The sequence below is a fragment of the Eubalaena glacialis genome, chromosome 15 (genome assembly GCF_028564815.1).
Source record: "Eubalaena glacialis isolate mEubGla1 chromosome 15, mEubGla1.1.hap2.+ XY, whole genome shotgun sequence".
Classification (NCBI taxonomy): domain Eukaryota; kingdom Metazoa; phylum Chordata; class Mammalia; order Artiodactyla; family Balaenidae; genus Eubalaena; species Eubalaena glacialis.
The window spans coordinates 20,081,281-20,096,138 of record NC_083730.1 but is presented as its reverse complement, the minus strand read 5'-3'; the positions used below and the strand labels follow the sequence as shown (position 1 = coordinate 20,096,138).

Here is a 14,858-nt window from a genome sequence, read left to right as displayed (position 1 = left end):
ATTTACGATAGTTTGTGATTTCCACATTCAAACTTGAGAGATGATTAAAAAAAGGTCAATTCCATCTCCATCATTTATCTCTCATTTGAGGATAAGCTAACTGACCTCCCAGTGTCTCTGTCACTAGGACTAACTAAATTGATATTTGCAAGGATATCGGAAATCTTAACCTCTGGGATGTTTTCGGTCGTCAGAATAGGATATGTCACTTTTTCTATAACTCTGGTGGCTGAGCAAAAGAGAGTAAAGACCACAGAAATCCAGAAAGTACTATCTCCTATATTAGAACAGAGAAAGAAACATAAATCTGGGTATTAGGAGAAGAAAAAGGAGCACATCGCAAGATGGAGAGTAGTAATATAAGTACCACTAACTGGATTTTTCATACTCTTTTGCATTTAGAAGATTAGAGGTTCATACATTTTTTAAAGTCATTTTACTGCGCAAGAGACTTGGTCCCATATTATCTGCATCCCAAACCTAACTCATGATCTAGAAGTACTCTTTCCTCCATTTAGTGATAGACTTAAGTTCATCAGTGGATTCTGGGCTGTGGTAGTTTTTGAGGTTAGAAAAATATCTGATGCGTTGCTTCCTCCAGAATAAAGACACATACTAGGATGGATGAGTATAGTATTGGAGGGTATGGAAGTATAGCTAAAATACTGAAAATTGGGAATCTGATCTAAATAGAAACCCCATGGTCACTGTTACGGATGGGAGTGTATAGGAAACATGAACGCTTTCCTTCAGGTGTGGTACAAGAGTTCAAAGCTGTCACCAGCTACAGAAGCCGGTCAAGGGGAAATGGAAATGCCCGTGGGAGATGTGTTATCATCTACTTTCAAAGTCCACTGGCTATCACTCTGCCCCCTGCAGTATATCCTTCAGTACTACAGACAGCAAAAAACCCCACCAAAAACCAAAAAAAACCAAAAAAAAAAACAAAACCCCAAGGAACCGCCACAGCTAAAATTCTGCAACTCAAATACAGTATGTATTTATGTACCAAGGGAAGATGACACTGTGATAAAGAAAGCACAGAACAAAACGCAATAAACGGAAGAACAGCGACAAAGAGAATATGGCTTATGAAGGTGATCTGATTGAGTTTATGTCTTTGATTGCAGAAACAATTCAACTGTAAGAATAACGGGTGTGTGCCATTTTTACATTCATTGATAGAGTCCATGTGTATATGCATGCAAAGACAGGATGAGATTTAATAAACTAGCTCTGTTGTCCCCATTACCAAGCGAGTCTGCCTTACCAAACGTTCATGTGGATGCAGGCTGCAGTAGCTGCTAGACTGTGGAATATGAGAAGAATTGCTCAACATTCCTCCATAGCCAGGCTGATTCATCCCACTGGAGGAGCTCCAAGGGTCACTGCTGTGATGGCCATCTGTAAAGGACAAAGAAAACCATGACTTTTCTGAGGCATTCAGCCTTGCCTTATAGAGTAGGGTGTTTTCATATCCTGGAAAATGACTGCCTGTTGTATATTCATCTTTGTGTTGGTGAGCTGATTGTATCAGAAGACAGTCTCATTATTTTTTCCCAAGTGGCTCTATATTGCCAAACAAATATAAATATTTAACAGAGTTAAAGGGTTCTTAGTAAAAATTTAACTGTAAAAGAACAGAACATATTTCTACATAGAACTATGTCAAGACAGCAAGGTAGCTAATGCTAAAGAAAACATTTCTTAGAAGTCTCCTTTTTTTTCCTATGAAAACCAACTAAAAAATTAAACTGTTCCTAAATTTTGGGGTGAAAATAAAACACTTGAGATATTACAGGGTTGGCAAGCTTACAAGTTTTGAGAGCATATAAAGAAATAAGTAATAATGAAAAAGAATATCTCTGATTTCAGATTGGATTTCATTTTTGTGACATACAGAGTAGATGGAATTAAAGTTGGAATTACATTCTGGTATGTAGGGAAGAGGCATCTCATGTATATAGTTCTGAGTTTTTGACTTCTTTTTAAATGTTTGTATTTTGGTATATAGTTATATAGCTATCTTAAGCCTTCAGTACCAATTGAAAGGGTACACACATGTCATAAGGTAGATATTACGGTAAGGACAATTTTGAGAGCCTCTGGATTTTATAAAACTATGAGTTAAAAAGAGGTTTAAAATTATATGGAAATTATATGAAGTATCTTTTAATACCAAGTTAATCTTTTATTAACACCATATTAAAAATATTCCTACAGATTTTTTTTACTCTCTGGGCCTACTGGCCTCGAAGTTACTACTAGATTGCTATTGTTTGGTCTGGGTTTCTCAGATTAAGGGAGCAGAGCATCTATGTTACTGCTCAGTTCAATTTTTCTTTCTTTGAATAGTTTAACAAAAATTATTAAATGCCAGATATATACAAGGCCATCAGCTAGGTGTTAATTGTATGGCAGGCATTGCTCCCTTGAAAATAAGAATATTTTCACCTTACATGTTATTTAACAAAGGCCTTTTGAAAATGTAGGCAGTAGGCAAGTTAAATCTGACACTATTTTTCATAAAGCCTTTTTTTCCCTGAGTTTTTCACCCCAGAAGTTAGAATTCAGAAAACTGGAATGGTTTCAGGGCAGGAAGGAATAATCCAGAGATGTCTTAAGAACTATGAAAGCAAAATCATGTGTGTGATTTTGACAACTAAAGAGTTTTAACTAAAGGTGGAAGCTAAAGTTAAAAATAAGAGGTCACACAATAGTCGGTTTAAAATATGCTACTGACAGTCTCTGAGTATCTTTCATCTAAACTGTATTTTCTTCAAGACCTGAATTCTCAGGGGACTGTGGACCCTTACTGAAGGACACGGATGTGAAATGGGATCACGACGTACTGTTTCTATGATCATAACGTAAAAACACAGGACTTTTAAAAAAGTTCTTATTCATGTACTTCAGATTCAGCTCTGAGATTGTGGAAGTTCAGATGTCATCTTAAATTCAAACACGAAGTTTAAGACCACTGACATTTCAAAGAGATGACATGCATGGCAAATAAATTGAGAATCTCTATCATTGAACAAGAGTCTCCTGAAACATTCTGACATGACGCCCTACATGGAAATACATTCAGGATTTGTTAACACAGACACTCTACTCAATGCAGACTTACAAAAATACACATTTTACATAAATTATGCTTTTCACAGTAAATTAATATTTATCACATCCCATGATCTTGGCATAATGTGGGTTTGAAAGAATAGAATTAGATGTGTGCAAATTAATTGTGCTCATCATAAATGTCAACTCAAAAAACTTTTTTTTTTTTTTTTGCTTCTTGGGTATTCATATGCAGAAAAGCAAATTGGTTCCCCGTAGTTTGCGTGGTCTGCTATGGAGAAGAGCCTGCTGCTTTACCCGACCTGATCTTTCCTTGCAGTGTGCACGGTTTAAGCAAGTGACCTTCCTGAAGGCAGACAGAAGAAATCTATCCTTCTGTCAATTTTCTCAATGAAATTCCGCTTTGAGTGATGAGTCCTTGAGCTGGCAATCTCTATAAGCACCGGTAGTGGTAGCATACTCTCGCTGACTGGTCATAAAAGAGAGGCGCTGGTGCCCAAGTGGCTGCTAGCTATAGCTGAAGGGGATACACCTTCTGTCATGGCACAGAACACACCCAAGTGACATACCTGCTGTTCCCTTGGAGAGAAAGGGACATCGAGGACAGGTCACAAAGATAAAAGACCCTGGTCAACAGGAGCTCCATTACGTGTGGAACCAATTCTCTCTATTCCCAAGGAACCCATTCGATTCAATTTTATAGATTTTCCATGGAATTTCACATGTGAACTAACAACTCAGAAGAGCTAACACTCTGAAGGGAAAGGAAACAAATCCCTTTGAAACAGAATGATTTTGAGTATGTCCACTGTAATCTAAGGGAGATGCCAAGCCACCTCCCTGGGACTTGCTGCCCCAAGTGGCTCCCCTTCCCGTGACATGGTCCTTCCGGGAGGAGCACGAAGAAGGAAATCCCATGGCACTTTGCCAATGCAAAAAGAGTTAAAGTTTGCATACAGGGGTTCCTGGTGAATCCCATATCTGAATTTCAGAGTATTAACCTGGGAACAAGATCACCACATTTTGACAGTAAGTGTCCCAGGGGTATAGGGGATGGAGCCTTGGCTGCATCCTCTGGACGGTCTCCTCTCATAAGCAGCTGCTGTCATTTCAACCATCTCGGTCCTTTCTAAGCAGCAGAAAGAGCTGTATGACCAGGGGTGAGATTATAAGCTCGGGGAACACACATCCATGTGCACTGAATTAAATACACTGGACAATTAAATGGATTAAATACACTTTATCTACCATGAACCTGTAATTTTCTACATTTTTCTGGGAAAAAAGCTGGGTCTTGGGCCCTCAATCCGTCAGTATGTTGGAATAGAGCTTTCGCTGTGTCATGAAATAATATTCCTGACTTTAGATAGGTCACTTCATCTTATGGGACACTTGTTCTTACCTATAAATTAATAAGTGACCAACGTTTTTACTGATAAGAACAGATACTAAACTTGATCTTAGCCAAAAGGCCGAAAAGTGATTGTAAGTGTCCAACCTTTTTTTATAAAGGTATATATGAGGGTAATTTGTTCCTAGGCGGCGAAATCCGGGATGCTTAAAATACACACTGAACCAAAGCTCTTCTAAACATACAAACATACTATTCTCGGGAAATGAAGACACAGAAATGATCAGTCATGGAAGACCATCCCCCAAGAAGAATCCGTTCTAAGTAAGCAAACCAGTCTAATCTTAACTCATGATCTCTCAAGAGGCTTTCACTTAAAAAATAAGTCTTAGTGAAGTTTTAATTAATTTATTTTTAACGAATTCAATTCCTAAAACAGAGCGTGACCTTCAGTGTTCTATACTTGCCTCCTATTCCATTTCTTGAGTAACAGAGCAGCACTCTTCTGTCCCATATATGACATGAAAAGACCCGTGGATTTCCCCTCGGAAGAGGTGGTGTCTTACCTTGCATGAAGAAGGAGCTAGGGAAAGTGCTGGCTGCTGGTTTCGAGGAAGGGTAGCCTGGCGAGTCCCTATTGTAGTCGGCAGTGCTGGCTGACGGAGCATAAACCTGGGGAACAAAAGCCCGTTTAGTTTTGCTTGCTGCCTGGACCAAAGCATCTCATGGTCAATGGGACATTGCCACCCATGACTTTACAAGAAGCAGGCAGAAAAGGCAAAATTTCTACCACGTCCATCCTAGATCTGACCAAACCCTGGAAACACTGCCCCTTTCCGGATACAGAAAATCAAAAAAAGGCCGAGTAGGTTTGTGTGAATGGAAAACCAGGTGTGATATTTTCCAGTTATGGGCAAGAATATTGACAACTATGTCTGGTTGTAAATATATTATATAATACCCATAGGGTTGTCCTGGGAGCCTAAGCATTCTCTCTTTTTTTTTTTTTTTTTAACACAAATGGCCCATGAGCATGTAAAAGGTAAAAAGAGAAACACCTGCCTCAAGCTTCTCCCATTTTGTCTACTTTTCAATTAAAATTGAAAGAGAGACAGAGAGACAAAAAAGACAGATAAAATGAATGCACTCTCCAGATCGCAGAAAGTGACAAACAGATCTTGGAATATTAAATTCCCATAGTGTTAGCTTTTTGTAGAGATGCATGAAAAGGGCCATTAAAAGCCCAGATCTACACAGACCCCCGACAATCAGTGTGTACACAGGAAGGGGGAGGAAAACCCTCATTTATAGTTCTTATTATCTTTGTATGTTCAATAAACTTAAAAACTGCCAAAATTCTAATTTACTTACATTCATTTACTAATACTCAGGAGACTTGGGGAACCAGTCCTTTATAAAAATAGCTTGTGTATTTTCTTGTTTATGTTTGTTTTAAAGAAGACAGCACAGTAGAAAAGCACACATTCATAAGGTATAGTTTAACTTTCACTGGGTTTCCCCCTTGCCTTTTCTGCTAAATATAATTTTTTTTTAATCCCCGTTTCCTTTTGCTCCAAAAGTTCCTCTCTCCAGATGGTCGGAGAGACTGAAATGCTGTCATCCTCTTGATGAAAATGGATACCTTCCTGCCTCCAATTTGAAGCGGGCGGCTCACAAAACTGGCAGTGAACCTCTGGTGATATTCACAGGTCACAGGAAAAGAAAAAAGAAATCCACCAATAAAAAGGCAACTGCAGGGTTACCAAAAAATAACTCCCATTCTTTTTTTTTTTCACAGCGCACATGGAATAAACACCCTGAGAAAAATTATATAATTGCTCTCAGAACACCAAGAATCATGAACTAAGCGCTAATAAGAGGTTTAGGATTTCACAAAGGATAGGGCCACAGAGACAGATGCGGGAAAATGTGCATACACATGCATACATCAAATAAATGCTACATATGCCCCACAGTGCCCTTGAAATTGGGAGGTCCTGGAGACTGAACAAAACAAAAATAAACCAGAAAAACCCTTGCACACTTTAAAAAACAAGGATTCTTCCTAAGCCATGAAAGAATCTAAGCCCTGTATTTTTCCTGGGCTAGATTTTATTTGATTTTTAAATTTTAGTCATATTTTAAATGTGTAAACAGCTACTTGCTTCTATTTCTACAGGGCTTACGATAAAGGGAAAACTTTTTCAAGTATCTTTTAGGGATAAAGAATAAAACATAAGCCAGGAATCCCAAAGCAAATCAATACCCTAAGTTTATCACGCAAAACCCAGTATTTCCTTGAGAATTATACAACTGACCAACAGTTTGGAAAATACTACTAAATGTATTAGAGGTCTTGAGATTAGGCTAAAAGATGAAAAAAATATTACCTTCTAGTGAAAGGAGAAATTGAAAATTAGATCATCTCATTCTAATGACAGAATGGGCACAAACAACTATAATATACCTACAGACTATTAGTCTGACAGGTTCCCGGTCAATCAGTATTAATACAAGCTAAGTATACTATGTATTACTCCCAAATTTCAAAAATCAATATATTTACTATAAAACTGAAAATAAACTCTCCATATTATTAAATCACCTTCTATTTTAAAACAATCAAAATAAATTCTTTTAGGATAATATATAATTTTAATTACATATTCTACTACATTACCCTTAAACATGTAGTATAATTATTATATAAGTACATCAAATACATACCATTTGATGGCACCTAACAAGATTCATCTTTTTCCCAGATTTGGGTAGAATTATTTGATACCTCTTTTGGGAGGTAAAGACAAATCTTTGGTAATTTTGCTCGTATAAGGAGGCTACTTGGACTGTAAATTATGATCAAGCACAAAGATCTGAGAATAAGCACACTTATCCCAAATTCAGAAATACTGCCTGCATGAAAAAGAATATCTATGGGGTTAAAAAAGTTTTTAGGCTATATCATACCACACAATTTCTATTTTTCTGGTGTAGCCAAATTAAGATTCTTTAAATAAGGTGAAAGCCTTTGTTAACAAGAAATCGAACACTGTTTATAGTTTCTTAAAAAAGGCAATTTCTGTATATTTTATAAATTTTCTTCATATTATAACTGATCAGGTACAGTGTTATTCCCTCTTAATTCATATACTTCATCTTTCTCATTCGGAAGTTATTTTTAAGGTAAGTGCTCTATATATTTGTTTATATAAATAAATATCACATAGAACTATTATATTTTTTAAAGTAGAAGGAATCAAAGATTTAGCTCAAACCCATCCCCCGCATTTTAATTATAAGAAAATTCAATAATGGAACGGTCAAAGCAACTGCTCAAGATAGGCCACTATCGATTACTCTTTATTTTCTACTACTTAATGGTTACTTTCTTTAAAAATCTTGGTGGAAGTATAAGATGATATTTGTGAAAACAGAGTGATCACTTCAGTTTATCCTTAATGCTTTAATTTTTAGTAACCTGGATGACCAGTAAGCTGCCTCATTATTTTATTTCAGTCAACGATTTTCCCAATCTCTCAAAGGACTTGAAAGTACGGGTTGCAAGAAGGTATTTAATAGAGATACTAAATTCAATAAGAAAAGCTCACACCCACTTAATTTTAATTATTATACCCTAGGTAAACAGAAAGATGACTTACACATTTGTTAAAGAAAATAGATTTTTATTTAACAGAACAATAACAAACACCGCAGATATCTTCAAATGACTAACACAAGAAAATCAGTCCAATGGAAAATGAAATACAAATCCCAAACTGTAGCTTGTATTGTAGTGTATTGAAGTGACTCTGTCAAGGAAACATGAGGAAAGACTAAAGGGAAACAAAAATCTACACTTAGTTTTCTTCTGATAAGTTATCTGAGATCAAGGTGACCTTTGGCATTCCAGTTCCTGCCACAAGAGTAACTAAAGAAGTGTGAAATTTTTGTTGCAAAATTGGAAATGGAGAAACTTGGCTCAAGCTCAAAGGCTACAGCCCTTTGAGTGAACTATTTGTTTAATAAACGCTTCATGGAAGGGCTTCCCTGGTGGCACGGTGGTTAAGAATCCGCCTGCCAATGCAGGGGACAAGGGTTCGATCGCTGGTCCGGGAAGATCCCACACGCCGCGGAGCAACGAAGCCCGGGCGTCACAACTATTGAGCCTGCGCTCTAGAGCCTGCACGCCACAACTACTGAAGCCCGTGTGCCACAAGGACTGAAGCCCGCGCGCCTAGAGCCCGCGCTCCTCAACAAGAGAAGCCACCGCTATGAGAAGCCCGCGCACCACAACGAAGAGCAGCCCCCGCTCGCTGTGCAACTAGAGAAAGCCCGGGTGCAGCAACGAAGACCCAACGCAGCCAAAAATAAATAAATAATTAATTAATTTTTTTTAAAAAGCTTCATGGAAAACTAATAGCTAGTTAATATTCAAAGTTAGCACCATTAACTTTTCTCCTACAGTCCTGAATTTAAAACAAAATCACAAATACAGAAATTCTGAGCTTAACAGAGCTCTCTAGATAACAGTAAACCCTGAATAAATAAAAATTCTAAAAGTTCTCATTTTACAGATTTAATTTTTGTTGTAATTTGAGATGTATTACTATGGCACATTAGCTGTTCCAACCAATGTTCTGATTATCATTTGTGCCATCATCAAAGAAACAATGTGACACATTCTTTGAAATAGAACCTCCGTCTACTAGAAAAGAAGGAAACCAAGCAAACACACAAACCAACGAACAAAATGAAGGGAGTAGAATGCATATTCTACCTTTTCCCTTTGAGGTGCTCATTTTTATCTGTCTTGGCATGTCAGTTTCACTTATGGAGATTTAAAAAAATAACAATGATTACCATTTGTTCAGGGCCTCTTGTGGAATAGCTTTTCTGCCAGGAGCTCCATACACATTATTTCTAATCCTCATGATAATCAAACAAGATGGACATTATTAATAGTATCATTCCTATTTCATACAGCTGAAGGATGGTAGAGAGGTCAGATGCACTGGCCCAGACAGGCCTGGGTCTAAGTGCCAGTTCCATCATTTATGAGCTAGGCAACCTTGGACCTGTTACTTTACCCTCGCTGGTCTTCAGATTCCTGCCTATAAAGAGGGAATGACAGTGCCTGGTATGCCAAATCCTTGTGAGAATTAAAAGGCATAATGTGTATAAACGCAACTAGAATAATACCTGGCACTTATTAATAAGCATGCAAAAAAATCAGATAATTGTGTTACTGTTGTGCTCCTTTTTTTTTTTTAAATTATCTGGACAAATGTGACTCAGGAAAGTTAACCCACTTTTCCATGTTAAAAACTCACCAAGTGGTAAAGGAAAGATTCGAACTAGTCATCAAAGTCTATGTTCTTTCCATTAAAAAACAATTTCTTGATCTTAAGAGGCAAAAAAAAAAAAGATATTTTAGCTATGAACACAAGGCTGTACTTTGGCCATGGTTTAATAGAAATATTCTTGTGGGGTCTCATAATTACCTTTTAAGAAAATAAAATGTGATAAGACATGTTGATAGTAAAACCAATATATGTTGGTTACTTTCTTCCCAAAGTGGGAAGCTGAACTCTGGAGGGGATAAAGGGAAGTGGCTATAGATCGTGTATCATGAGGTGTGTAACTGAGTGGGGTTGGGTGATAGCCACTGGGCTGTACAGTAGACCTTTAACATTCATTAACATTACTACCTCTTTGTGATCTGCAAGTACCCTCTGAATAAATAATTTCCAAAGAGAACCAGTCGAGAATAACTGAAACATTGTAATTGAGACTTTCAGATCCTTAAAGAGAGTTACTGTATGCTCCATAATGAGTAGAAAATAGCAAAGCACAATTATGCCTCAGATGTCCAAGTGCTGGCGAGGCTGACTTAGTAGCTCACACCTTGGGAGATTTCACAAATATTCTAAACTGTGACAGACACTCAAATGCCAAGAGTTTATGGTGTGTCACTGATGTTCACAAACTTAGGCATATGCATTGATGCTTCCCAGCATCTAATGGGGAAAAGTACTTGTAGGGGGATCAGCTCACTACTCAGGCAACTAACTGGATTGGACCTCAACTCTTATTGTTTGAAGGACGTGGGTCACAGTAAGAGAAAAGAACGGCTATAGGGCAGTGATGCCTACCCAAGGGCCTGGACAGAGCCCAGGGCTCCTGACTTCTCATCCAGTCCTCCTGGCACTCTCCTTCCTAAAGTCTTTTTTAACTTTATAACTTAAATATTCCAATGGGTAGTAAAACGGCATAAAAGGTTAACAAGCAGATACAAGTAACAGAGTTGAATAAGTTGTCATAAGGTTTACAGGCAGTGAATAATGCTCAGGAGTATTAAAAAGAAGGCAATACACAACACAACAGTGCAAAGAAAAACAAAAACCAACTACAGAAATAAAAATTAATCATCTGATATATTTTCAGTATATATTACCAAGTCAAGGAATATTTACTAATGGAAAAAGAACCTATTTCATTTCCAAATGATGGTTAAAGGCCACTTTGCATTATTATCACATTAACAGGAAGTAAGTTTAGAGATAACACATAAATGTTGCAGTATATTGACAAATAGATGGATATTTAATTATACATGAAAAAAAATTCAGAGGTATAATCTGTTGCAATTGTGAAGCTTTTATTTCCATCTCAATCACTTGAAGCTTTTATAGGAATTAAATAAATAGTTCTAAGTGCCATAAATGAACTCCCAGTAAGAGGAGTTTTACTCCTCAAACTATTTTTATTAGTAGTCTGAAAAAAAAATCACAATTATCTAGACATGTATAAAATGTACCATTCATGTAAATGATATTCATATTTTATTTCTACTAACAGCAATGACCTGTCTTCACTCTACCATAGTGCATCACAAAAAAACAAATGAAAAAGAATATGGATATGAACCCCCTAAAAGAAATTCCTTGAGTATGTAATATATTTAGAACACAAGTCATTTTGAGCATATATCCAAACACTCCATGACAAATACTACATATAACTTTTCTACCCTTCCGAATATCAGTTGAGTTTTGATTATCTGTTCATGAGTATATTAAATCTGAAGCTAAACTCTACAAGTGAATTACAGCCAAGAATTTTATCCTTCTCAGCCACGAAATTTTCTTTTCTATGTTAAGTAGTAGAATTTTAAGAATTTTAATTCCCTTCTTTGCATCTCTGTCTATCAAATTGTGTAACTCAAAGAAATTAAAAGACCCAAGAGAAAGCAACAGAAAGGAGCAGCAGAGATCCGAGTAATCTATAACAGATCAGAAGCACATAAGCACGCAGGATGGGCAGACTGTAGCCCACGCACTTTCGACCAGCACACTCAACCTGCAGCAAGCTCGGCCATGACACAGTAAAAAAGTGAGCTGGACCCATTATTAACCGCGAGAGCTACAAAACAACCTGATGTTCTTTATGGCCAGACAGTTCTACCTTGTTCTTTCCTTTCTTCAAATTAAAAGGCAATATATTTTTAAATATAGCTAGTTGCAGTATATTTTTCAAATCTCTAAATTTCAACCTATTAAAAAAGAGTCTGTGTAGCTTAAAAATTTACAAGGAAGGAAAAAAACTTTGCTTCAATTAAAAATAAAAAAAAACTAAGAACCACTAATAATTGTATAGCAATAATATTGTGATTTAAATCTACATAGTCCCATTAGTTTACAAGTATTTTACAAGTATCAGTGTGTTATCACTGCAAACATGAGGCAGCAAAACTGCGAAGATAGGTATGATTAGGCTCACTCTGTTATGATATCATAGATGTATCACACATATGATATTGGGATATATCATAGATATAGAACGTTTGAGATTTTAAGCTGTTTTCACATATTATCCTGCAGCCATCTCAGTGATATATGCAGGAAGTTAACAGTTAAAAACAAAGAAAAGAAACAATTTATTATGGTATTATAACTTAACACTCTCTAGAACTGGAAAGGGATCTGGTCCCAATGCCCGCCAGTCCCAGCTCTTGTCACTGTTGGCATGACAAAGTGATGCCAGTGGTAAAAAATAGCTAACACTAAATTTACTTAGGGCATGCCAGACACTATTCCAGCAAAACTGTACATATCCTCATTTTGTCTTGACACTAACCCTATTGTTTTATCATCCCAGTTTTACATAGAAGGAATTTGGAGGCATAGACACATTAAGTAACTTGCTCCAAGTCACATAGCTAGTTAAGTGGAAAAACTGACATTCAAAATCATGTCATCTTGTTTGGGAGTTTGAGCTTTAACATGATCTCTTGATCGCTAAGGGGCTTCTCTCCAAGGTGGTCATAGACGTCTACCTAAACCCAGATTTGTAGAATTCTGGATCCCCTTTACGTACTCTATGGCCATGTAGCAGCCGAGGGGCTGAGAATGCTGTTTGGCCCAAAGAGAAGAACACAAGATGACCTCAGTCAGCAGAGCACAAAGAAAGTTCTTGTGCACTACTGCAAGGAGGACCGTTCATGTGTCTTTCAGACCTGAAGCTGAGCCATGTAGCAGCAGGACCTGATACCCTGATTTGACAGTACTAAAAACAGAGAGGCAAAGAATCTGCTGAGAGTTACACTGGGGTTCAGTGGTGACTAAATACCAATACGTTAAACTTTTTTTTTTAATAGAAATCTCTGCCCAACTTTTATTTATTTTTTTAAAAATAAATTTATTTATTTTATTTTATTTATTTTATTTTTGGCTGCGTTGGGTCTTCGTTGCTGCGTGTGGGCTTTTCTCTGGTTGCGGCAAGCGGGGGCTACTCTTCCGTGCAGTGCGCGGGCTTCTCATTGCAGTGGGTTCTCTTGTGGAGCACGGGCTCTAGGCACGTGGGCTTCAGTAGTTGTGGAGCGCGGGTTCAGTAGTTGTGGCCCATGGGCTCTAGAGCACAGGCTCAGTAGTTGTAGCGCACGGGCTTAGTTGCGCCACGGCATGTGGGATCTTCCCGGACCAGGGATTGAACCTGTGTCCCCTGCATTGGCAGGTGGATTCTTAACCACTGCGCCACCAGGGAAGCCCAATATACTAAACTGATGAAAAAACCCCCAGCACACTATTACTTAAGGCATTCATGTGAAGTGTGACTATAGTCCCGTCTATGTGTACCAGCCTCTGGCTCCGAATACGTCTTTTTATTTTTACACCTGCATTGCTCTTGCTCTTGGCACTGACGGAGCAGACACTGTATGTTTGCTATTACTTTCAATGTGGTGTATCACGGGGATGCCCACGGCCAGCATTCTGAGTATCTTGGCCCTCCCTGAGAAGGCCTTAAATTGATTAAGTTACACCTGGCTAAAGATCTCTTGGAATACTTTACTTAATTGCGTAAAATTTGGTCCAGGGGAAACCTGACTTCTTCCTGGTTACATCCTTATGTTACTTACTCACAGGGGAACCGGCTTCCTGACCAGGCTTAGGATCAGCACAGATAAAAGATTGTAGATATTAAGCCCATCACATCTCTTTAATATGTTTTGAACACCTAAGTTGTTTCCAAGCTTTTATTTATTGAATGCTCATTAGAAATTAAAGGTAATGTTAAGAAGAATGTGATTTATTATTTCTAGTTATCTTCAATCATAAACAGATGTAACTAAATTATTTTATATCTCTATCTCAGCTGTCACATCAAATTCATGACTATCAATTATTTCTAATGGATCAGCTCCCATCTCAATACTATTTTTTCCTCTTTCACTACCAACTGTTTCCTTTTTTTTTTTTAGGTGATAACTATGGGGTATTGGAACATCAAAATACTGTTGGTTATATCTGCCAATAAATAGCTTTGTGACCTCTGATGACATGGTTTCATCAACTGAATGAGGGCAGCATGTTTTCAGGATGAAAACAAATTACGTGATTCCACAATAAAGAAGAAAATTAATTTTAGGTTTATTCCGATGTTGATTATTGTTGTTTCTTCTATACTCTGCTGAAGGCTAAGAAGGCCTGCTGAGGATGGTCCATCACAGAAACAATAAAGTTTAAAAAAGTGTTATGAAAAGATGTGCAGGTGTGATTGTGTGTGTGTGTGTGTGTGTGTGTGTGTGTGTGTGTGTGTATGGTACCTGGCACAGAATAGGCCCCAGTAGTTACTAAATGCACACATGAATGAATGAATAAACGCATCGCACACAAGATACAAGTCAAACTAAGAATAACATCATAACACAGAGAAAGATAAACATTCATTGGTTCTGCCAAAATAGATTATAGTACATTTCACTTCTTGATGTGTTTTAGGGCTGAGCTGTCTTTGGAAAGTGGAGGCAATTACCTCTAACGATCCATATTTAAGGGTTCTAAGAGGATCATTTCCTGCCCTTTTCCCTTTGAACCCAAGGTCACAGGTTGATGCCTGAGGACTAGAGCTCACATCCTTCACTGGA

The 14,858-nt window shown here is 37.5% G+C and overlaps 1 protein-coding gene and 1 pseudogene across 20 annotated transcripts in view; both read right to left on the bottom strand.

Annotated features, from left to right (window-relative positions):
- The window catches only part of TCF4 (transcription factor 4), a 354,624-nt gene that overhangs the window by 51,979 nt on the left and 287,787 nt on the right, over positions 1-14,858 (bottom strand). For all 20 annotated transcript variants that reach the window (XM_061170094.1, XM_061170093.1, XM_061170097.1 and 17 more), the window contains 2 exons: positions 4,999-5,104; positions 1,271-1,404 (listed from right to left, as the gene is read on the bottom strand). In XM_061170094.1, coding sequence (XP_061026077.1) covers positions 1,271-1,404; positions 4,999-5,104 — 240 coding nt within the window. The remainder of the gene's footprint in view (positions 1-1,270; positions 1,405-4,998; positions 5,105-14,858) is intronic.
- On the bottom strand, positions 4,395-4,565 carry LOC133076061 (U2 spliceosomal RNA; annotated as a pseudogene).